This window comes from Leptinotarsa decemlineata, unplaced genomic scaffold (assembly GCF_025532065.1).
Source record: "Leptinotarsa decemlineata unplaced genomic scaffold, Ldec_3_MD MMD2_tig00026307_RagTag_RagTag, whole genome shotgun sequence".
Taxonomy (NCBI): Eukaryota; Metazoa; Arthropoda; class Insecta; order Coleoptera; family Chrysomelidae; genus Leptinotarsa; species Leptinotarsa decemlineata.
This window is the reverse complement of record NW_027412681.1, coordinates 13,550,172-13,576,430: the sequence shown is the minus strand read 5'-3', so window position 1 is coordinate 13,576,430 and position 26,259 is coordinate 13,550,172. Positions and strand designations below refer to the sequence as shown.

The window sequence follows — 26,259 nt, the reverse complement described above, 5'->3', positions numbered from 1 at the left end:
TCAAACATAAAAATGCACGTGAGCATGTCACAACATTGTCACTGCCGATCACAATGCCGAAATAAAAAGAAAATGAGCAACATAAATTTTGGTATTCGCGGCAATCACACTGCCTCACACCAAAATATGTTTTCGTACTGACAAAACTCTTATTTCATTTTCAAGCTGCTTCTTATTTTACTTTTCAGTTTCCAACTTTCCTAATGTACTTTCTGCGAATTACAGGGTGGTTCAATATTCCAAAGACCTAACTTTTTATTTATGCAATAAAACATATGATAGCAATATTATTTACGATGAAGGAAACTTCATCTTGAAAAATGAGACAATCTTTTATTATTCTTGATAACGTACTGAAGAAAAAAATCTAATTTAGTCAAGTCACGATATCATAGTGGCTATTAAACTAATCTTATTAATCTTTCAACCTAGGAATCAGTCACAACTGAAATATATCAATGTTAAAAGATATCTTTTTACTCGAATGGCAGAATCATATATGGATAATTTTGATCGTTTGTTCTTTTTTTTTTTGTAAATTACACAAAAAGACTAAACGCAATCTATATAAAACTTTTACTTTTGACAACTCTTGGTTCCACATTTTTTAGAGAAGGCCCAGATTAAGTATGTTTCTCTACAAAATCCAAATTAGACTTGAAGTTTGGTCACATTTGATCCAAAGTTTAAAGTTTTTGACCCTGGTAAGGTAACTTCATGAAATATTTTTGAGTCTAAAAATATAACACAGTGTCTTTAACGACTGCATTAAGTTTAAAATTAATTTAGTGTAACTTTACTCAAATAAACTCAATCACCTTGTTGGACGAACCCGTTGAACCACCCTGCTAACCTTATTTTACTGAATGTATTTCTTATTGGCAGAGTGTTCACAAAAATCAAAAGCCGTAGTGCTCACATGAAATCACATCGACCCCCCGACGCCGAACCTGTGAAAAGAAAAGAAAAAGATCCCCCCTCATCCACCAGCTATGAACTTTCCGTGCCAAGCCCGTTTAGTACTTAGTCGTAGATCGAATTTTTATCATTCTCAAATATTTAAAATCAACAAATAAATCAAAAGCAGGTAAAGGGCAATCAAAAATTAATAACAGTACGAGTCAGATCAAAACGAAACATCTCACATTTTTTGAACAAAAGACATGTTTGTTACTCAAAAGTTAGAGAGCGTAGGTAAAAAATTATAGGTAGAGTAGTAGTGTACAAATTACAAACCACATATTACAGAGATTTATATTTAATATTAAATAGGGGTTGTGTTGCGTTACGTTAACGTAACGTTAGTGCCTTTCGAATGTCGAGTGAGACACTATTCAAAAATGCATCATTGTAATCATCAACATCACCATTAGAGATCTGGAATAAAGAAGTTTGTGCTCAGAAAAAAGAAGGAATATGCCCAAAATCTTAGTTACCTCGGAAAAAACATATGAGTATCCACTTGATAGGGTATAGGTGATAGATGTTTTCTAACCTAAAATTAACCTAATAGTCTTTATGAAATGCCAAGAATTCTGAATGAACCTACCGTAGCCTTTTCTCGATTATTTGTTTCTATCTTTATCTGGAAATAATAATGTCAAAGTGATGAGAACGTTAAAAACGTGTCAGTTTTCTTGCCTCCCGTTTCTTACCAAAAATCTACTCTTAGATAACCAGGTTTTTTTGTTGGTTTGGTTACATGTATCTGTTCATTACGAACCATTATTCTCAAAAACCTGTGTTTTATATCAATAGGTAACTTCTTTCTAGAGTATGAATTTTACTCAGTAATCTGTAACTTTCCATCTACTGTTTTTCTATCTTTTATCTCTTCCGCAGTTTTACACCCTAGGTCATTTTGTGGTATCAATCTTTTTCCATTACCATTGTTTTCATATTTACTTGTTTCGAAGCTTTGCTACATATTTCTATGCCTATAGGTTTCCATTTCAATTTTCCTCAGCCTCACTCGCATTGGCTTACCACAATTCTGTCGTTGCTATCATTTTCATTTTCTAATATTCTTTTCGCTCGTATTTATTCTAATTCTTCATTACTTCTTCAGGAGTATGGTAAACATTAAGCTGTTGAAAGTGCATCCCTATTTTACTCTCAAGGTTTTCGTATTGGATATTTCCAAATGTGTTTTCACATACTTATATATAATTTCAATTTTGACAATGGTCTATTCGAAATTGAATCCAATACTAAATAGCAAATTTCCAATCTCGTTACTTTGAATAATCGACGAGGATGATACCTACAATAGGTTTATTCAATTGAAGTTATGTTGACTCAATTCACTTTTGATGGGCAACAATTGAGAAATTGAGGAACTGGATTTATGGTGTATTCTTGAAATATCATTTTCCGAACTGTTTGAGCAATAGATCTGAACTCAAAGTGTTAATCAAATATCAAAAACGGCCATAAATAATTTATTGTAATGAACTATACGTATTATATAACTAAAGCAAAACTATGAACTTGTCTGAATTTAACTTGCAAAAAAATACACTTAGTGGATTTGCTCAAAAAAGTGAGTGTTTTAACTTTTCTTTGTATTATTAACAACTTAGACATTAGATGAATTGGTAAATATATAAGATATTATTTTAAATAAACTGCTACTAATACTATTCATATATTAACTTAATCTTAAATAGGAAATGGTTATATTTGGCCCTTAGAATATTCTTATAAAAATTAGGAGAAATTGTATGACTATGAATGTATGATCAAACATGTGCCATAAAGGAAAATTTGAGACAAGTCCACTGTTTTGTGATTTTTTTAACTCAAAAGTACCGCACGTGCTCAAAGCACGGAGGTACTCTTAACTCTGTGTTGTGATCTTTTTGAAAGTCTATTACTATGAATCTATCTATATTAATACTTGATATAATAAAATGAATATTTGTACATGTTACTATATGTATGATATTAGAATTAAATTTTAGAGGTCTGCGCACAGCTGGGAGTTGATCGAGATTTCCATTAAGAAAATGACAATCCACTTTAATTTATTTATGTATTTATGTATCGGTGTTTTTATTATGTGTCTGAAAGACATTAAACTTAGGTTAAGTGCTTATCTTCTAGAAATATCACTGTTAAATGTTTTGAACATGCTGTATGTTTTCTTGAGCTCACTGAAGTGTTAGATGTAGGTTAAGTACACTAAGATCGCTCCAGCTCGTGGCAGACCACCAGACTGGGCCAGATTTTTGGTAGTCTAGGTATCAGGTGCTCAGATCTATCAATTAATTGTTGTTATTCAATGTACCTCTTGAGAACTGACGGTTGTTTTTTAAATGTTAGCTGGGATATATGTGCTTTCTATAAACTGTTAAACTCGTATTCGACAAAGCTGACATCTTTGTAAAAATTTTAAACTCATATATTAACATTACATTATGGGTAAGGCACTTTAAGAAACAGTAGAGTCGTATAATCATGCATATAAAAACTAAGTGGTTGCTCTGTCGCTGATGGACTCCAAAACACACAATTTTATTATTAATTTGTTTCTTTCCATTCACAGTCGGCTAATGAAAACACTGAGTGACATAAAGTTCAAAAACGATGTTTTTGTTCAAAATAACATATAAGGTAATATAATGTGAATATCAGTTACAACAGAAAGTAGAGATATTATCTTGTAAGACCATTTGACAGTCATCTGAACATAATGAATATAACGATATCTAGTCAAAGAAAATTGAGGACCCACATAGAATTGAAGACATATACCGTATAGAAGCAAAACAAAGCAGATCATTTGCTGAATTATAAACATACATGATAGAAATTAAAAGTTGTAAATTACTACTATTTCATAACATATTTCCATATTACATCAATGCAATATCATAAATTACAACTTCATAAAGCAGAATATTACTGGAGTTTTATCCCAACACCAAACCGATATTTTTAACACCTTGACACGTGTTTTGATCACCAAGTGATCATCTTAAAGAGAAAGATTAAATCTTCTTTTTGAAGATGATGAAACGTATCGAAGTGTTAAAATTAACGGTTGGGTGTTGGGATAAAACTCCAGTAATATTAATTACTACAACAAAAGTTCCAAGCAGTCCAAACAAGTTCATAAAGCAGGTCACCATAAAAAACATTTAAGGAAACAGCAAATATTGTTCTTCATTCCGCCAGAAAATGTATCAAATATTTTTATCGACCTTTTATACTTTATAAAGGGCAAACTTTTCAATTCACCCCGGTAAGTCACTGCATAAATTCGAAGAAATTTTAACAAATAAAAAGGTTTTATTTATAAGTAACTTGTGGTATTGGAATTGGAAAAAATTGGAATTGGAAAAAAATTGTAATTGGAAAAAATTGGAATTGGAAAAAAATTGCAATTGGAAAAAAATTGCAATTGGAAAAAAATTGCAATTGGAAAAAAATTGCAGTCATTTAATTTTTTGGTTAGATTTATTTTCAAATCGTACTCGATGAATGTCAGAGAGAAAAACTGCAAGATACATTAAATCATTCACATGAAATATTGCAAAATGAATATAGAATATGTGTAAAACAAAAATGCCAATTTATCAGATCGCAACATCCTGTATACAATCTACATGCCCTACCATCTATTACTAACTAACTTGTAAAAGCAGTAGTGACTTGGTCTTCAGTTGACAATTATTTCGAGTGGAAACATGAGTACAATAACAGTGCTTTTTTAACATCTATTCTGGTTTGCTTCATATTTATTTGAACTCAATTTTCAATATCCATAAAATGTTTCTTTATGTAATCTGAATGCTCCAGCTTATAAATATCCGTAACTAAGATAGGTTTGCAATATTTCAGTCCAATCATATATTTCTCGATTATTTTGTAATGAATTGGCATCGAGTTTACAAATCAATTTTGACAGTTCAATTAGTTCATCACTACTCCCAAGGCAATTCTGCAAATTGATTTGCCACATAATTTCTTCCTTATCGATTCTTATCTTACCTTACCAGGCCTGAATGATCGATTGACCGTCTTATTTCTGGTAATCATAACACGTTTTCTTTCATCGCCAATTATGCAGATAGTGACAGCATTCTGAGAACATAAAATTCATGTAAGGGAACCCTCAATAAACACCATATTTATTCTAGTTAACAACTTGGAAATTTCGAATACACCATTACGATGTCTACAGACTACCAAAATGACTTGAACGGGTAGAAAGTTATATCATATTTCCAAAGGCGGATTAAACGTGAAGAGCGCACTTCAGTACCCAAATTTCACGAACTTCGGACTATCGCGTGTTTCCTTTCGTGGCCTCGAGCCCCTAGGCACATGCCTAGTTTGCCTTGTAGATAATACGCCTCTGCATATTTCAGAATAAAGTGGAATTGTTAGAGAAATGCTTGGTTTTCAAAAATTTTCAGAGATAAATTTTTAAATTAAAAATGTGTAAGTTTGCGTTTGTGTATATTTGTATTCAAGCAAATGTTAAATTCAATTTCATTTTATTGAGTGACATACGGTATTAGTTAAAATATGTTCTTCAGTTGGTCTTCAACTTAGTTCATCACCACACTTCAGAAAAAATATCCAAAAATTCTGTTTTTGATGTATATAGCTCTCAGGTTTTGAAGTTGTACTATCATTACATTTGCTTAGAAGAATTTCTCAATAATTGAATGTCTTGTCATCGACAGCCATTGAAATTTTCGACATTTTCCATATTTGATAGTGATTAAACTTTCGTCTTCAAATTTTCAAAGTGTCAGTTCTTGTTTCATTGTTTCTCCATATTAAAACGGCCTAACGAAACCCTTCTGTCAACTGGATATTAAATGTTAAGTGTTAAAAAAGCGATCGTCAGTTCGACTAGTTTACTTTCTGTTATCAATATGTAACCTGACACTTATTATTTTCAGAAACGATACTCAAAAAAGTCTATTATTCATGTATGTATATCATTGGATGTTTCCTCATTTCACTGTACTGTAACTGCCAAATGTACTGTTATGGGTGTATAATAATCAGAGTGTGTTGATAACGGCTGTAGCACAACTTCTACTGCACTATAAATATATATTTTCTATCCTTTCAATATATGAAAATTATAAATGAATCAGTTGAGTGTTGAATATTGTGAGTTGTAGAATTTAAAAATTTTGAAATTCAACTCATTGAAGTTTCGTAAGCCAAGCGAAATAAATAAAATATATAAATTTGAAGGGATATATTTTCAAGAGAGGTCAATTTCTGGGAAAAAAAGATTTTGGCTTTCTACTTCTTTGGAAGATTCCCACAATTTTTTAAAGATGAAGAAATAGAAAGCCAAAACCTTTCTTTCCCAAAATACATATGTTGTATTGATTTTTCAGTTGGTCATAATTTTTTTCAAGACTGTACTCACTTTCTATGAACAGCAGCCCAGTGAATCAACTGAATTTTCTATTGGATTCAATTACTATCTCTTGATTGGATTCATTTTTGGGAGAATTCAAATCAATCCACCAAATCAAGATTCAGAGATCTCTCTTTGCAATTAACCACTCAGGCCACTTTAGTTTCTCAAAGCTACGTAATAACCAAAATGATCAATTATAAGAAAATATAACTGATTATAGATTAGTAAATGATAATACCTTGTAACAAGTACCTAGCACAAAAATATTTATGAATTATTTGGCATAAGTCTGGCCATTCACATTTAACACGTATCGGGCCAACTAATAGAAACATCTACGATGGATAGATAAAACCGGAAATTTGGACTCCGAATGATGTAGTATGTACTAGAGGAGCAAATAGAAGGGTTGCAAACGTAATATTGGGTACAAAAATTTACATACATCCAACAAACAATAGTCTATCATCTTTCTCAAATATTATCATATGTTAATGTGCCTCAAATGAGATTTTTTTATAATCTAATTTTTTTTAGAAATTATTTTTCGTTGCATTTGGATATCCACTTCTGAATATTAAGTTTCTGCAAATCAGTACCACCTCTATGCCGTTTCTGACCATAGATCTCAGTAAAATGTAATAGAGAAAAGGCACATATTTTTTTCTTTCCAAAATAACTGATGTGATCCTTAAATACTTTAAACATTGAGAGAAATTCCTCTGAACTCTTTTTTTTATTCGAAATATTCAAATTTGAAAATAGTCTTCAATGTGAACTCGATTTGACCTTGAATTTGAATAACTTCCCCAAAACAGTGGTTATCCTATGAACATAAAAAAATACGACTGCAACCGTAATTATCAATAATGATATAGTTCATTCCAGTGATGTTGAAATAACAATATTAATGAAAAAATTATTTCAAATTTCTACTTCCTGGTCAAAAATAATGATAAAAACAATCCCACGAAAGCACAGAATACTTCAATTTTGACAAATGAATTGCCCTCTTTGTGACAAACTAGAACTGAGAAAAGTAAAGAAGAATTTGTCCACTAGATACTGTCAGTAGTAAGTTTTTCAGCGGATCTAAAAATACAGCATTTTCAATTATATAGCATGAAAAAGTTAAAGTTTTATTTGTAATTCCAAGAAGTTTTCTCAGTTTTATTGGGGGTGATGTACTTGTTGAAATCAAAGTATTTCAAAACAGACAAATGAGTGTCCCTTATTTTTTTAAATAGATTTAGGATGTTGTAACTCCAAAATAGAAGCCTTCGTGGCTTCATTTCAACTTATAAATGCCCGTTTAGACTCTCTTGAAATAAGGTTCAATCAAGCACAGAAAATGTATGGATATGTAATAGTGAATCTAATATATTATTCTTTTTTACCTGTTTTTGACAGGATACATATTCACATATGAATTTGTAATAAAATTTTACAATTCGGATTCGTACTTGTACATTTTTATATCCTCCTAATGTCAGTGAATCCTCGAATAAACATCACATGTATGATCAGGAAGCCAATTTTCTTTGCTCAATAATCCAATCATGATATAATATTTCATCTTTCAATATAACGTTTTGAAAATTTTCGATATATTTCACATAAATTTTACCAACTTCCTTTATTTTTGGCCCAGTCCCTTCAAGAATGCATTTGAATTTATCTGAAAGGTTACAGACACGAATCGGGATTTTAGAAAATGATTGCAATTAACAGTTTTCATTTTCAGTCATGAACCAATGGACTTATCTTACCTTGTGCCAAGAAGAAAGTGTCACGTAACATATTTTAGTTTTAAAGCTTGTATATTTGTAAATAGGCTAAATACTGAAACCTATATTGTACTAAAACACTTGGCAGTTATTATATTTTCATAATAAATGCCAAATAACATTTTTATAAATGTTTGAAGTTTCATGGTTAGATTTTTGCCAAAAATTATTTAACCCCTACATCGCCATTGCGTTGATTTAGTAGTGGGGACGTGTAGTTTGCAATAAGCTAAAGTATGTGTATATGGAAAGTATACTCGAAAATGACCTCCCACTTCCTTTTTCAAATTGGGGTTCATCATTATTATAGCTTCAGATTAATGATTTCATTAAAACAATTGATAACAGTATTAAAATATTTTTCGTGAACATATACAGCTGAACCTATTATGGAACTAAACATTTTATGATGACTCAGTTTGATTGTTTATTATAATGCAGAATTTTCAAGAACTGGTAAAAAACATAGAAATTTTCATTTCTCTTTTCATTAATTTTTTGTCATTTATACCAAATTTGTATATTCGCTACTGTGTTTCAGGATGTATGCAAAAAACTGCCTTGGCCTCAACCTATTTTCGAAAATGTTATTAAAATTATATCTCAATTATCAGAGTCCATAACAATTTCATAAATTCTAAAGAAACAAATGAAAGTAGGTATTGAATATTAGTAACTAAAACTAAATCGTTTTCTGAAGTTATGCATGATGATCCAATAAAGTGCTTGGTACATGCGATACAGATTTCCTTTCCACAAGCCATTTTATCAATTGATTATCCGATTCATCTTTCTCTACCCGTACCTGAGATTAAAAACTCAAATCCTACTATAATAAATCAAGGCGGTTGTGACCCACTGTTTTTGACCACCAACTGTTTCTGTAATATCAACAGAAATTTGTAGAATCGATTCAGCCTAACAGAAGGCTTCTGGATATGGTAAATATTGCTGCAACCACTTTGATTTGAATAAATCAAAGATTCCTCAATGTTAACAAAAGGATGTGCAAAAAACATGTTATGTGTATCATTATTATTGTTCTACATTCATGTTTCAACATAATAAAAATGTGCTCATTTTATATCAATAATAAATAATTTGTGAATCTATTCAAATGTCAATAAATGTAGCTCAAACTTTCTATAATTTTTTTCATAAATCTTTAGATTTTTATGACTATGTCATATACACAGTGTGTTCATGAGAAATTATTTTATTGCAGTTGTATTTTGTAACAAAAATTGGTAGCGGATTAGTTTGTTAGTTATATGAAAATGTCAAGGAACGAGACAATCTTTTCATCGTTCAGGATGAACCACTATGAACCAGGTAAAAATACTGAAAGAAGGTCGATAAAAACCTTTCGTTTAGTTTTGAAAATTGTTTTCAAAGACGATAGTTTTGTCTCATCCTGTACATTGAAATATAAATGCAATAAAACGTTATTATAAGCAGTGCAAAACACTTTGAAGTGCGTTTTTTTAATATTTAACTACACTTTGATTCTTTTTTGTGCTTAAACTAAAGTAATTTAAATAATTTTACTGTTATGTTGAAATGTTTTTAAAAAATATTTGTTGTTGAATTCTGTCCAAGAAATATTTCCAAAAGTATGTTCAAAAGTGTATATGTATATACCTGTATTATTGTATGCACAATAAAATATGGCGTTGTAATTAAACAGTGTTTTATTTTGACATGAAGTTTGAATTTCCCAATCGACGATTTTCTAATGTTCAAGTAATTGCATATTAAATGCTTTAATTGATTTTTCGCACATTACGGTCATCAAGGAGAAGACAAATCGACGACAAACTGCCGAAATGTAACTAAATGCTCAAAGAGAAAGCATTTTTAGGGGATTAAGTACCTGGGGGAAAATTTTCAAGTTCACAGACGCGTCAAACCTTCGCAGCTAACGTTCCACTTCAGCTTTTTTTTCATAGTTGGTGGTTAGAGTTCTAATTCAGTTATCTGAATACTCGACCATTATGGGTGGAAAACTAGTGCCACAGTAAAAAGAGATTTCATGAGAGTCGTCTCACTGTGCCAAAGCTATTATTCAGGTTTGTTGGCCGTGATCTGCAGGTTTTGTACTATCAAAAAGACACTTGTCCAGTAATTTAGTTGGTTTAGCCCATGGTTGTAAGGGGTGGAAAACGCAACCCCTAAAATTTATTTCCAATGTAACTTTTTGTCTTATTATTTGTTTAACATTAATAAATGTATTTCCGACAGCCTGTTTCATTCTAAACAAAAAATGTCTCTTGGGTTTTTTGCCCAAAATAAACCAGTTCGCAGCAAAAAATTATTTTACGAACAACTACAGAGTAACATCGTCATAAATGCGAAAATACGAAACTAATCTATCTAGTAGGTCGCTATTAGCGATAGTGACAATTAAATTGGTATGACGCTGTCAGTTTGTGAATTTTCGAAATTGAATTAATACTAATTGTGTATTGTTGTTCTGTTCTTAATTTGTTACTTTGATAATTCACTTGTTATTAAAATGGCATACATAAATGAGGAAATGGTTGATATGCATTACGTTTACGGTCTGTCGCAGGGGAATGGGTTAGAAGCTTCTAGAAGATATGCTGAAATGTATCCTCAACGGCAGCATCCTTCACATAGAATATTTGCTCGACTTCATCAACCATTACGAGAATATGGTTCATTCGACAAAAGAACACAGGATTGTGGTCGCCATTGAGAAGTACGAACATCACAGCTTGAGGAAGCAGTACTTAATTTGATTGAAGAACAACCTACTACCAGTACTAGAAAGATTGCTTTCCAGCTAAATGTTGATCATATGACGGTATTTCGAATTTTAAAGGAACAACTCTTATACCCTTACCATCTGCAACGAGTACAGGCACTGTTACCGCGAGACTTTCCGAACCGTCTTGAATTTTGCAATTGGATGCTAGAAATGATTAGAAGAAATTGTGACTTTCTGAAGACGATTGAATTCACAGACGAATGTAGTTTTTCTCGGGACAACATTATTAATTTTCATAATTACCACATATGGGCTGATGAAAACCCTCACGCTATAACCATCAAGAACAGTTTTCTCTTAACGTGTGGCTCGGAGTTATTGGGGATGACTTAATTGGGCCTCATTTTCTACCTCCTCGATCAAATGGTGAGGCATACGTTCAATTTTTAAGGGAAGTGCATCCAGTACTGCTGGATGAAGTTCCTTTGGGCGTCAGAAGGGATATGTTTTTTATGCATGATGGGGCTCCCGCCCATTTTAGTCGAGTAGCACGTCAGCATTTAACTGAAACATATGCAAATAAGTGGATAGGTCGAGGAGGACCACAGAACTGGCCCGCTCGATCCTCGGATCTCAATCCTCTCGACTTCTCTATTAGGGGCCATTGACAGCATTTGGTTTATCGTACTCCTGTTCGCGATGTAGAGAACTTAAGAAACCGCATCATCGATGCGTGCAGGGTAATCAGAGAGACTCCAGGAATATTTGAACAAATACGTGGCTCAATGCGCTGAAGTCTAGACGCATGCGTAATGTCTGAAGGTAGACATATTGAACATTTACTATGATTTCGACATGTTTTGTGTTTTGTTATTAATAAATTAGTTTTGTTTATTACCCTTTAATCGTTTAATGAAAATACCAACTACAAAATAACAATAAATCCAGTTTGCATTTATGACAATGTATCTCTGTTGTTGTTCGTAAAATAATTTTTTGCTGCGAACTGGTTCATTTTGGACAAAAAACCCAAGAGACATTTTTTGTTTAGAATGAAACCGGCTATCGGAAATACATTTTCAAATGGTAAACAAATAATAAGACAAAAAGCTACATTGGAAATAAATTTTAGGGGTTGCGTTTTCCACCCCTTACAACCATGGAGTAAACCAAATAAATTACTGGCTAAGTGTATATTTGGTAGTACAAAACGTCAGGTTAATTTCAATATTGTAACTTTTTCAGTGCTTGTGAAAAAAACTTATACAAATTTTATGTACCCCCTTTAAGGGGCTGTAACCTACCAAGAGATGCTCCAATGAAGTTTTTTTATATGAAAGATCCTATCTTTTATTCGATGAGGAATCACGTTTTACACTTATTCAGTTACACCCTGTATAAATGTAAGGTTACTTAATTTCTCTTACTAATTGTTAGTTTTTTCTCTGAGCAGGTTCAATAAACTGGAGGATCTCGTTTCACAAGCACGATTATCACAATGTATGTCATATTGATCATAATTTTCATGAATCTCCGGTTAAACTTATGCGAGTGTGAGGATGACTTATCACCTCGTCCACAACAGGATAGCATGAATCTGCATCAAATTATTGAGCTGCAAAGGCAGAATCTGCATCAGTCGAGAAAACAATATCACAGACATAAACGAAGCCGTTGCGCTAGGAAATTTAAATCGAAATTTAAATTTAAAAGGAAATTTAAAATCGATAATTTTCAACTATATAGGGCTTCTGGAATTGATATTATGATTTTTCGAAAAATGTTGATTCCATATAAATTTTCTTTTCTTCCAATTATAAGAATTTGTATAGCTCCTATGGTGGATATTATAATTATATAGCTGCTCCGATGGGGATCGCTGCGAACCCGAAAGATCACACCCCAAATAAAGTAGTCGGCTTCGTTGAAAAGCTGAATTTATTTGTTGATTCTGAATAGGTGTGAGCCACAATTAATCCTTCGACCCTCCTAATGGAGGGTCGAAGAGACCCACTCACTCTGCACCTACCTATCTACCTAGTAACAGAATGCAAACAAGTGAAAGGGACTAAACCTAGTTGAATTTTCAAAAGAAGTTCTCTGAAAGATGTAGTTGTTAAAAGTGAAAAGTTTATAAATTTCTTGAACGGAGCACAGCTCAATAACGATACTGGGTTACATTAAATTTTTTGTTATCTAATGTATGTTTCTTTATGTTTTCTCATAAAGTGTTAATATAAATGATGTCTGTGTATAATTACACGGCTATTAACGGTTTTTTTGTATGCGTATTTTTATTTGAGTATTTAAGTTGCTCGAAATTGGTTTGGCAGGTCTATCAAATTTATCAATCAGAAAGTTAACCTGCTACAAACAGTTTCGAAAAAGAGTAAAAAAACTTCTGCCAGATAAAACTTATTATAGTATTGAGTAATTTCTTTCAGATGACTTCGCAACTTATAATTGAAACTTATAAAAAAAATTATCACAGACTTTTCCCTTAGACTTTTTGAAGTGTGCTTGAGCCATATTAATATCTTGTTTTAATTCTTGACCTTTATTTTAATGTTTCAGACTATTTTAGTTCTTAAACAACACCAAAACTTTTATGACAATAAAGCATTTCTGACTCTGACTCTTATTGTGGTGAAATTATTATTCGAAATATCTTCAAAACAAAACAAACTCTTCTAATTTATTTTCATTGAAAATGGTGACGAATGGATAGATCAGCCTTTTGACATTATTTTTACATTACTTTTGAAATATTGGGTACATACAATCTAACATTTTTCAAAAGAATTCAAATAATTTCATTTTTTTGAAGTCTGTATATTTCAAAAAAGTGCAATGCATCAATATCTGAATCTTGTATATTTATTTTGATAACTTCAATTCTTGAATTCAAACTTCTGATTTGAGCTCTATATGTATTGTATGTCCTTCAAAAAGTATGATATGCTAGTTTTCTATTACAATGTAGTCTGATCTTTTTAAATTATATAATTCATAAAATGATATTAGTTTAAAACAAAGTTTCAATCATATTTGTATCTTATAATAAATGAAATTATAGACTTCTCTATTTTTCATAGAACATATGTGTATACTTTAGAAATAGTGTTTACAGTTTACAGTATTATAGAAATTAGATTTGTAAGGTAATGATACTTTCGTTTCATATTTAATTTCCTTTTAAAATAAAATACAGCTTCAATCAACCTAGCAAAAGAAGTAGTTTGTTTTAACCTCCTTATAACCAATAGACGTCGTCAATCTGATGATATTTGAAATGCTACTAGAAACATGGAACTCTGAAATACATTATTCACTTTTCAACCTAACCTACTCCCTATCTGAAATGAATTGAAATTGAGATGATCATTTACAGACTGGATCATCTTGTTCTGATTTTGTTTCTTCTAATTAATCCAGTTATATGAAAAAATGTACTAATGACTTATCTATTCCCTATCTGAAATAGATGCTAATAAACTCTTGAGAGCCATTTGTAGAGCACCTTGTTTGGTTTTGTTTCCTCCAATGAATCCCGTTGCATGACAAAATATGCAACCTTCAATTCCAGCCACTTTACTCATTTCTTCGTCTCTAACGCCCCTCCAGTCTTTATGCAGAAACACCCTACAAAAATATTTCTTGTAAACTTTTGAGAATATCGAAATTATTAAACTTATTGTTTCGGTACTGTTCAAAGTTATAAAACAGTCTGAACGAAATGAGAATCTCATTTACCTGCATACAAAACTGTCTGGTTGAATTGGAACCGCTTGAACCCTCCATGAGCCTCCTCTGTCATGAAAAATAACAAACTTTATTTCTTCAGATATTCCCATTTCTTCTTCTAGTACTGCCAAATGGTCCTTCCAAGGGCATCTTTCTTCCATTAAAATTATTTGACCACTTTGATCGATTTCATGTCTATTTTCGATGGCTTTCCTAACAATTTCTCTGCCAGGCCACCAAACTGTGGCAGCCTGAAATTATTTCCAATAAATTAGTTCACTATTTGAAATTCAATATGTACAATACCATATGTAAATATAAAGGAATCCAGTGAAAGTAAGTGGTTTCAGTTGAATTGTCTGAATATTTTTATTTTCAAAGATTCAAGATGTTGGATGACAGAAATTATTTATTTTATCATAATTCTGGAAAATATCAGAAAAATTTAAATTTACTGGACAGGTTTTTAAAGGTTTGCAAACGAAAATTTCTTATATATTTGGGAAAACTTCTTCAGTATAAGTTTCTTTTTGAAAATAACTTATACAAAAAGTGAAATATATTAGCTTATAAACTTTATGATACAGAACAGTTGAACGTTACAAATACAAATTATAAATCAAATTATGTTTACCGACTTAGGTACATTTTATTAATAACTTTTTTTGCTATTGTTTTTTTCTTTTTTCAAGTGTATGTATATTAGAACAAGTTTCCTATTCATTGAAGATTCATTCATTCATTCACAATAATACGCAAAGTTATTAAAAAACGTCCCAACTGCCTCAACAAATGAAATGATTCACAAAGCTTATCTCATTCAGGAAGATCATTATTGTCACGCCGTTTATCTCACAACATTGCATACCTCGTTTCTGCCTGGACTTTAGATTCTATATAATAATATTCTATATAATTGACTGTCAAGTTAACATAATAAGACCTCTAAAAATCATGCTGAACAGATTTTGGATTAACGACTGAGGTAGTACGTGGGAGTAACAGGAGTTTCAGTCAGTCGAAAATTTGAAGCAATCGACATCATTGTATCAATTTTATAGTTTTTTTGTATGAAGAATAATTTTGAAATATTTTAAACTCAATTTACTTTGACCTGAAGGGGTCTCTGACGAAACCTAGACAAATTGTAGTTTGTTTTTCAAAAGCATATTGAATTAAAATCCCGTTACTAAATGAAAAATTGACAAATTCCAAATAATCTGTAAATTTTTTTCAATACCCACTGATAGTTTTTCAAACAACAAATTGCGTATTATTTATTATTTTCAATCTTACCTCTAAAACTCTTTCTGTGAACTCTTTCCCAACCAAATCTACTGCTTGAAAGAAAATCTCGTCAGTTGATTCATCTTCAGGTTCATTCCATTTTGGGTTTAGTCTACCAACTCGTGCACTTAGGTGCGTACTTATTTTGTAACTTGCTTTACCCTCAGAGTACATCGGTACACCATTATCGATTGCATCTATTTCTTCAACAAATCCCTCGTAAATGAAAACATAGAGACACCTCAAACATTCACTAGTTGCAGCTATTTTATGTGTTCCTAGTAGATTCGCTAAGACTTCCAAGCCAAAATGGGCATAAATCAAACCAGCCGAGCTCAATCTGAAATTTCGATCAGAAGTAAAATATGAAAAATGTTAAACTTGTAACGAACTAGGACAGAATTATTGTAATTTGTTTTTCCATAAAAACTATTTACTGATATAGAATATGTTGAAGCTTCAAAATACACAAAAATACAAAATTACAATATTTTGTAAAGTAAGAAATATAAAATATATGGATTATAGTTATTTAAAAACGAATAAGGTAAAAAGTGATTATACAGGGCTATTCTGTACATGGGGATCTGGTAAACGATAAGAAATGGAGTGTCGGTTAAATTATGGCAAAGTTACGTATTTTAGAAACCTATTCAATTTTGTAAAAAAATCGAATATAGCTCTTTGGGTTCTGGAGATATACAAGAAAAAACAAAAAATCACATATTATTTTTTTGCCTATATCTTCTTTATTCGCAGACATGTTGAAAATCTGTCGATATTTTGCAATTGGCACTTGATGTGAGCTATCCGAATATGTTCATGAATCTTTTATATAGGGTGTCATTCAGGCCACCCTCATCTTTGAATTTTTAAATACGGACCTGTATTTTTTGTTGTAGTTTTTGGATCGTAGCTGTTCACTTTATAGAATAGAATAGAATAGAAATTTATTCATCATTAAAAGATTTTATACATGTGGTACATACAGTATAAAACTTTATCAGACTAGTCAGAACCGAACATAAAGCAATTGTGCTTATCTATAGTTAGTGTGTATATACATGTTATTAGAAGTTAAGTAGACATAATAAAAAGATGCAAGAACAGTGACAGATAATATATGCAAGTAGCTTAAATTAGTTAAAATTGTGAAATCTAATTTTTTTTTTTTTTTTTTATTAGTACAAGTAAAATAAAGTATCTATACAAATAGTTGTATTTATACTCAAGACTCAACCTCTAACGGAAGCAAGAAACTCTTTGGAAGGTTCGAAATAGATGAACATTTCAACCTAGCAGACCACTATTATAATATTCATGCAGTCATTGTTCACTGTGGTTCTGGTGTTGAATTTGGTCATTATTACGTCTTGGTCAAAGACGAAACGGACTGGTTTAAGTTTGACGTTAGTCGTGTCACAAAGTGTTCTGGCAATGCATTGAATTTATTGGAGCCTCTGGAGACACCCTACATTTTGTTTTATAAGAGATAGGACATTGTTAGATCAAGATCTTCAGATGATGTGGTGCTGCAGGTTTTTCCGGGTTTTCCGGCAGCTGAAAAAGCAAATGCGCCACTGGAATCAATGAAGTCGCCTCGGAGCGCCAATTAATTTTAATTGTTGTTTTTATTTTATTTTTGAAATAAATGTATCTTTATACTGAGAAATTTAATTTTATTTTATATTCCTGAATGTTTCGGTAATATTTGATTATAATTGGGTGAATTATTCCCTTTTGAATTACGGCCCTGGAAATTGGTTGACTGAGTTAAATAAAAACACAATAGCAACTTTTACGTCTCCCTATGTACCGTAGAGTTAGAGAGTTTTGTTTTTCATTTTTAGGTATTTTTTCATATTTCCATTGCTCTGAGCGTTTTCTACAATGAACTTCAAATAAGAAAACCTTTTATGATTATCTGAAACATATCTCCAACAATAATATATTATATGTGTTTTTATGAGCACAAAAAGAAATGATAGCAATAATAACATCCATAACGAACACCATAATTGTAATAAAAATTGAAATGAAGTAATTTATTTACACAAAAAATTAATGGCGTAATAAATGTTCGAATTGGAGTCCTTCCATTTCGAGACAAATAATGGGCCAATAAGATGGCCTGAAAGATCACCAGATCTTACTAATTTGGACTATTTTCTATGGGGGACATTGAAAAATAGGATTTACGCTGGCAGAGAGATAGAAAATGTGGAAGACCCGAGATTGAGGATTTTGAATGATTTCGCAACAATACAGCAAATAAGTGTATTAAGGGCAATAAATAATATGAAAAACCAAGTTCAAGACTCCAATTCGAACATTCATTGCGCCATTAATTTTTTTGTGTATATAAATTACTTCATTTCAATTTTCGTTAGAATTATAGTGTTCATTTCGGATGTTATTATTGCTATCAGTTCTTTTTCTGCTGATATAGATATCATAAAAGGTTTTCTTATTCGAAGTTCATTGTAGAAAAAGCTCAGAGCAATGGAAAAAATATGAATACGTACCTAAAAATGAAAAAAACTCTTGAAAAACTCTACGGTACATTAGGTAGACGTGAAAGTTGCCATCGTGTTTTTATTCAACTCAGTCAACCAATTTCCAGGGCCGTAATTTAAATCACACAATTGTTATCAATTACCGAAACATCCTGAAATATGAAATTGAAGTTAATTTCTCAGTATGGAGTGAACGTTGATGATACAAAAACTACAAAAAAAAAATACAGGTCCGTATTTAAAAATTCAAAGATGAGGGTGACCCAAGTCAGATGACACCCTATATAAAAGATTCATGAGCATATTCGGATAGCTCACATCAAGTGCCAATAGCAAAATGTGGACAGATTTTCAATATGTCTACGAATAAAGAAGATATAAGCAAAAAAATAATTTGGGATTTTTTGGATAATCATGAATACCTCCAAAACCAGAAGAGCTATATTCGATTTTTTTACATCATTGAATAGGCCTCTGAAATACGCAACTTTGCCACAATTTGACAGACACTCTATCTCTTATTGTTTACGAGATCCCCATGTACGGAAACGAATTTGAATAGGCCTGTATAAATTCAACTGAACACAGACTATTGTAAGGCAAACTCATCATAAATATTTTTTTTCTAGTTCACTCTAAGAACTGTTTCAACAGTTGGAGAATTGTCACTAAATTACGTACTGACTATGGTCCCATGTAAATTGTTTCACTGCATAACTAATTTATTGATTTAGGGCAATCCAAAATAGTATAAAACAGAAAAAACCTGTGGTAATGATTTAATGAGGACATGGAAGGTTTTGAATGTCAGAAATTCTTCTAATTTGAGTCCAACTTGCTCTGATAAGTTATTAAACATAATTATTACAGAACATTATTTCAACAAATGAACACTAGAGAGGAATGTTGAAACAATCTCTTCTATTTCTAATGCCAAAGTCACTTGTTATTGGGTAAGTATTGAATTGTGATTTATTCTCAAATGCAAATACGATTCTTTGATATTTTCAGATCAATGTAAGGTAAGGTGGGGCAAGTGCATGGTATGGTTTGCAAAGTTCAACTCCAAGAAGACCTCAAAAATCAGCTACTGATGTTGGGTTAATTTTTCTTTCTGTTCTGGATACCTCTGAACCACCTGTTTTCAAATATACAACTGTTTTTCCTCAACCTTGAAAAATATATATACAACTGTTTTTTCCTCAACTTTAAAAAATATTAGCAATATGGTCAAAAAGGCTTTTTGATTGTGACTAAAGCACTTGTCCCACCAAAACGGGGTAAGTGCATAACATGCCAGCAAAATGCCTGAACTTGCCTTCTTTTTTTCACCAAGGTCATGAGTAGAAAATGTAACTCCCAACAATCAATATCCATTTTGAAATTTCAACAGTAAATATAGATTTTTAGCACAAAAAAGAACACTGAATATACATTCCATATAGTTGGTAAGGTCTCGGGGGGGAGGTTGGTGGAAATTAATTTCCCTAAATAATCAAATAACTTGTTTCAATGAGATAGTTCTGCATTCTAATTTTAATATATTTTTATCGTAAAAAAGTTTGAGTTATGTAGAACTTTGTTCGTATTAGAATTACCGTGTATTACCTATGAAGTGAATATTTGTCCTTTAGGGAAAATTTTAATGTTATCATATGATTGATGTTGCTCGGAAGTCAATAGCACGTAACAATTAACAAATTGGAAAAGTGACAAATTATCAATTATAAAAAATATTAACAATAATCAAGCAACAATAATTTTCAGGAGAAACTTACTTGACAAATTTATTCTTGATTAGATCAGGTCTAACAGTGCTAATTGTATGTGTGAAACTCCTTTGGTGATGATCATACTGATGGGTTTTCGGATTATATTCTCCACCTACATCAACTACTATATCACATTTCTCTAAAATCTTAAAAATTTCAGTTATAAACTACTATTTGATTGATCACATACATTGAGATCGCGAGACCTTATAATCTTGGCATCAGAGTATTCGGGCAGCTGCTTGAGCATGAAGCATGCTAGGGCTTCATCACAATGAAAAACTCCACTATGGGTTCCAATAACTTTGGACAAACGTGCATTCTTAGTATTAGAAGCCATTGTACTGAAACTAAAAAAAAGTTGACATAGATATTAAAAAAAGAAATATATCCTATCAAGTAACAAATAAAACTTCCGTTCGTACCCTTTCCACACAGCTGAAATCGTATAAGAAGATATTTGGAGAATTTTGCCGCTCAATGCCATGAATTCTTTTGATATCATAACCTCACTTCCGCACTTACATGAACTGTCACATATATATCATGAAACATGAAACATAAATATCAGATAAAAAAACAGAAAAACCAGGACACCGGCGAATGAAATAGCGTTTTCCATTGATAAAATTAATGCATATTCAATGTCATTGTATTTATGTCCTCTGTTTTTCGAAACAATAACGAAGGGGTAAATCTTTGGAAGAGATTCGTTTTTGGGAAAGAAAGGTTTTGACTTTCTATTTCTCCTTTGTTAAACAAAGGAAATGTGGGAATCTTGAAAAATAAAAAGAAGAAAGCAATTGAATTCAAAATAAGGTTAGGTTAGGTCCAAAATGAGTAGGTCTATTCGACCCTCCACTGCAACCCGCAAGGGTTTATTGTGGCTCACACCTATTCACCCTCGACCAAATAAACCCAGCTTCTTAACGAAGCCGAGTAGTTTGTATGGTGAGTGGTCTTTCAAGTCAGATGTTAAATGTATGGCTCTTCCGAACTCTAAAAACCTGATTCGGGGCACGCACAAAGTATGTGGTCTGCCATTTCATTATTCGACAGTCCGAGTCTCTGCATATGATGATTCAAATGACAGTGACCTGTAAGAAAGCATGTAAGACATCGTAGTTCATCCCTATTGTAGTCCAACAACCGTTTGGTATCAAGTTTCGAAGGGTGAATAAACGCCTTGGAGTTAGCCAATCCTGCAATATTCTGCCAGAAGTCCATAAATCTTCTTGCCATCCAGCCTAAAATGATGCAAATGAAAGGTTCTGGTCCGATGACGCTGTTTGCAGCACCCTCCTTTTCAAGAGAGTCAGCAGCCTCATTGCCTCATTGCCAGTATGGCCACGAATCCAGACCAGTCTTTCTATATAAAAGAGTCGTTTTTGTCAATTTGCTATCAATTTAGACGTTGCTTCGTAGAAGCCAAGAGCCGTTTGACTGTCCGAGAATATTTTTATTGACTTGTGTATGATGTTGGATTCTTCCAATCTCTCCGCACACAATTCAATAGCGTAAATGTTCGCTTGAAATACAGTCGCATAGGTTCCTGTGTCTGCGACTGAATACACCTGAACCAGAACCGGGAGGTATTTTTTATCCACATGTGAACCAACAACTATCTGCTTTTAATATTTCCTTCTCCAGGATTCAGTCCTCTCTACTCGGGAACAGTACTTTATAAGGCAGTTTGTAGTTGATAGTTGGAGGCATAAAGTCAGAGGTCATTCCCAGAATGCTGTGACTTCCAGTGTCAACCAGCAGTCTGTTATACTCTGCATTAAATTGATTTTTGCAATGGGCAATATGCACAGGTCTATATCCAGTCCATCTAGCCTCCCTCTCTCCAGAAAAATGTGGAGAGGAGCTGCAAAATGAACTCTTTACAAAGATGTGTATATAGATCATGCAAAGAAGTAACTTTTAGACACAAACTGGAACTGGACTGGAGAGGACTGGAGTCCTCTCAAAACAACTACTTTCATATAAACATTGGAAAATTCCCACATGTGTTGTATAAAGATGAAGAGTAGAAAGACAAAACATTTCTTTCCAAGATCAGTTTGATCTTCCTCTTGAAGATGATGACTTGGTGATCGAAACACGTGTCGAGGTGTTAAAATAACGGTTTGGTAATGGAAAAAAACTCCGGTAATATTCATTACTACACCAAAGGTTCCAAACAGTGCCTCACAAGTAACAGGGGTTAGTATAGCTGAATCATTTATTTTAAAAAAGTAAGTCATAAAAATTCGAGATGAGGAATCAAAAATGAAAACCAAGCTTTGGATAATTATAAATAATTTTATAACAGAGGTTTGAAAGTTGGGCTCATAAAACGTAGAGCAATCGAACCTGTGCCTTTTCTGATGGACTAATGTTGAAAGAAAGAATGTTCGGATAGTTTTGAAAATCAAATGTCTGCTATATCAGGAGATGGTGGCAGATATCGTTCTCCCATTTTATACAGAACGCATTTTTTCAAATTAATAATAATCTTCATTTTAAAAATATGCCAACTATTACAGCTTGTACACAGACTACATAGAATGAAATGATGTCGTAACTATATACATTTCTATAATTTTGTTTGCTTCCAATAATCACACTATATGGTTCTAAATTTATTAAAATTCTTTTTATTTCTTTCTTAGATTCATTTATGACCCTCAAATCCTTGATTCGATTAGGCAATTTATTATACAGCTTCATTGATATGTAATGAGGAGTTTTTTCAGTTATAGTTACTTATGTAGAGGAAGCACGAAATAAATTCTTATTTCTGTAGAAATATTGAATAATATTGTTAAAGAACAGATGTCAATTCTTCAATAGAAATATTAAGCATTCATTAATATAAAGGGAGTATATCGTCATTATCCATTATTCTTGAAAACATATCTACATGATTGATAATACTTCAAATTATTCATCATTCTGATAGACCTTTCCAAATATTTTATTGGTATTATTATTACTTACCCAAAATATGATTCCATATGTACAGAGTCAAAATTGGCAAATTATAAAATTTTCACTGATTCTTTATCGAGATATTTGTGAACCACCCTTAGTCCATATGAAATTTTGCTCAATTTGATAGCTGTATAATCAATATGTTTGTTCCATTTCAAGAATGCATCAATACGGAGTCCTAGAAACTTGATGTCTTCTGCATATTTTATCAAAATGTTTACAATATTCAAATTTTGTAGTCGTTTTATCTGTAATTGATTAGTTCTGAAGAGTATGAGATTAGTTTTAGATTCCTTCAAAATTAACATATTCCCAGTGAAACATTCTTTTGTATCATCAAACATTTCCATACCTGTTTTTACTACTTCGGGATATGTTTCTCACTGCCTATTAATAAATTGGTGTCATTAGCGAAGACTGTAATTGGTTTTTCCGTGTTTGAATGATAACATAAATTGTTCATGGAGATAATAAATAATAAGGGACCCGCAATGCTTCCTTGGGGTGCTCCGACTTTGACTGCAGTATTCTCAGATTTATATATTCGACCATTGTTTGTTAATAGTTACTATTTGTTGGTGATCTGTTAGGTATACCATACAGTTATAGTTTTTTTATAAGTATCTAGTAATTCAAGCAGTCAAATGTCATTCACAGATCTAAAAACAACCCAAATGCTGAATATTTTCTTTCCATCGAGTTTATTATATTCTGAGTAAATTGAAATATTGCACTGTGAGTACATTTTTTAAAGAGGGTTTTCATTATTTCATTTTGGAAGGGGAAGGATTTCTTTCATGCTCATTGGAGAACTGTATATTATATTGTATTTTTGCTTTACTATTCTTATGTGTGAAAATTAAATATTTTCATTAGATTTGGAGTTTTTATTTGAGCTTAAAAAAACTTACTACTTATACAATAATTTATTAGTTCATACACCAGAATATCTTATTGAACTCCATGAAAATGTTGCCAAAAATGCTGGCTCTTCAATTGTGAAATTGACAAAGAGTGTGTGCATTAAATTAATTTTTGGTGTTTGAGCTTGAGTATTATTTAAATTCCAATGTTAATTCACTCAATTAAATATCGAAGAGACATCCATACAGAAAGTTGATGTGATATCACAACTAGGATGTTGTGATAATATTACAGATTAGATGATTTCTCAATTTTATATAACACTTATTTCATTGACATCAAAGCGCAATGTTTCACTGACATCACAATTTGATATTTCCATGGTACAATTATGAGTATGATGAAAGTACATCGTGATATCCCAAGGACATATTGTTGGTAATTGAAAATGCAACACACCCTGTATTGTACATCAATCATTTATTTTCAATTATTGTTTGACATTTTGTATGTATATGAATGACTGTCAGATACAAGTTCATCATAATATATATAAATTATTGATATGTTCAATATAACGTTTAGAAGTAACTCAGGCTTATTGTAATTACACCTTTGCACTGCCCTCATTGCATTTCCAACAGGTTATGGGCCCAGGCAACAAAGTAAAAGTTGTAATCTGTCAATAAGTGAATGTTGCATCATTGAATTTATCAATATGAGTTCAAGTAATGGTTTTGGATCTTCCATTGAAAAGCTCACTGGTCGAGATAACTACAATACTTGGCGGTTCGCAGTTCAAACTTATCTCGAACATGAAGAACTCTGGGAGTGCGTCACAGGTACAGAGAAAGATGAAAAAAAGATCACTAAAGCCAAATCTAAAATAATTTTGCTAATTGATCCCATCAATTATGTTCATATCCAAGATGCACCGACAGCAAAGGCTGTTTGGGACAAACTGAAGGCAACTTTTGAAGATTCAGGATTAACAAGGAGAGTTGGATTATTGAGAACTTTAATTACAACCAGACTCGAGAACTGCAATAATGTTGATGATTACGTAAACAAAGTTATTGGTACTGCACACAAACTGAGAGGCATAGGTTTCAATATATCTGAAGAATGGTTAGGAACTCTTTTGTTGGCAGGTTTACCGGAAGAATATAAGCCGATGATAATGGGCATCGAAAGTTCAGGCGTAACCATTACAGGAGACAGTATTAAAACAAAGTTGTTGCAAGATGTTAAAAGTTCAAACACTAAAGGCGAAAGTGCGTTTTATGGTAACAGACAGTTCAAAGACAAGAAGGATAAAAATAAAGGACCTAGATGTTATGAGTGTAACTTATACGGACATAAAGCAAATGATTGTTATAAAAAGAAAGATTTTCAAAATAAAAACTACAAAAATAAAAAGGATGTAAGACCTAGCAAAACTACTAGTGACAATAAAATTAAGAACAATCACGTTGGATTTTGTGCGGGTTTTGCTGTGAATATTAAAAATACGGATGACTGGTTTATTGACTCGGGAGCTACGGCTCATATGACAATGCGCGAGGACTTGCTCACGAATTTGAGAGAATCCGAAATAAAAGAAATTGTTGTAGCCAATAATTCAAAGGTTGAAGTGAAAGCAGAAGGTGAAATACATTTGCAAATCAAAGTTGAAGGTATAATAAAAGACTTAACTGTAAAAAATGTATTGCTTGTTCCTGATCTGACAACAAATTTGTTGGCTGTCAGTCAAATTGTACAAAATGGTTTTCATGTGACATTTAATAAAGAGAACTGTCAAATTGTCGATAATAGTGAAACCATAGCAACAGCATCATATATGAATGGAATGTATATACTGGATGTTGAGACTGAATGTACAAATAAAATTTTAATTGCATCTACAGAGGGTGACAGTTACCTCTGGCATCGCAGACTCGGTCATATAAATATGAAAGATCTGAATACCATGAAAAATGGAATTGTTGAAGGTATTCAGTTCGTCAAACAAGAAAATTGTGAGAATTGTATTCCGTGCTTAAAAGGTAAACAATGCCGACTTCCATTCAACCATATTGGCACTAGAGCAAATCAAGTGTTAGAACTAATTCACTCCGATTTATCTGGTCCAACAGAAAATGAATCTTTGGGAGGAGCAAAATATTTTTTCACATTAATTGAC

General features: G+C 32.0%; 2 protein-coding genes across 8 annotated transcripts in view; one reads left to right on the top strand and one right to left on the bottom strand.

The window, feature by feature from the left end:
• The window catches only part of LOC111504836 (uncharacterized), a 1,217,253-nt gene extending 1,207,385 nt beyond the window's left edge, over positions 1–9,868 (top strand). For 6 of the 7 annotated variants that reach the window (XM_074181149.1, XM_074181148.1, XM_074181147.1 and 3 more), the window contains one exon: positions 886–9,868. In XM_074181149.1, the coding sequence (XP_074037250.1) occupies positions 886–1,027 (142 nt within the window). In that variant the 3' untranslated portion in view covers positions 1,028–9,868. The remainder of the gene's footprint in view (positions 1–885) is intronic. The other variant, XM_074181150.1, reaches the window with a different exon arrangement.
• Positions 9,869–12,835: 2,967 nt separating this feature from the next.
• Positions 12,836–20,798, bottom strand: LOC111504840 (MYG1 protein). The gene is made up of 6 exons (XM_023159548.2): positions 20,660–20,798; positions 20,425–20,584; positions 20,241–20,380; positions 15,956–16,286; positions 14,669–14,910; positions 12,836–14,557 (listed from the first exon to the last, which is right to left on the bottom strand). The coding sequence occupies exons 1-6, from the start codon at positions 20,737–20,739 to the stop codon at positions 14,380–14,382; spliced, it is 1,131 nt and encodes a 376-aa protein (XP_023015316.2). The 5' UTR covers positions 20,740–20,798; the 3' UTR covers positions 12,836–14,379.
• Between the last annotated feature and the right edge of the window lie 5,461 nt (positions 20,799–26,259).

What these genes read in the sequence shown, in the direction of transcription:
- LOC111504840 (XM_023159548.2), bottom strand. Translation starts at nt 20,739, where the DNA reads ATGATATCAAAAGAATTCATGGCATTGAGCGGCAAAATTCTCCAAATA. An exon ending in TAAGGTCTCGCGATCTCAAT is followed by an intron (nt 20,381 to 20,424) that starts GTATGTGATCAA and finishes GAAATTTTTAAG; the next exon opens with ATTTTAGAGAAATGTGATAT. An exon ending in TCACAGAAAGAGTTTTAGAG is followed by an intron (nt 14,911 to 15,955) that starts GTAAGATTGAAA and finishes AAATAATTTCAG; the next exon opens with GCTGCCACAGTTTGGTGGCC.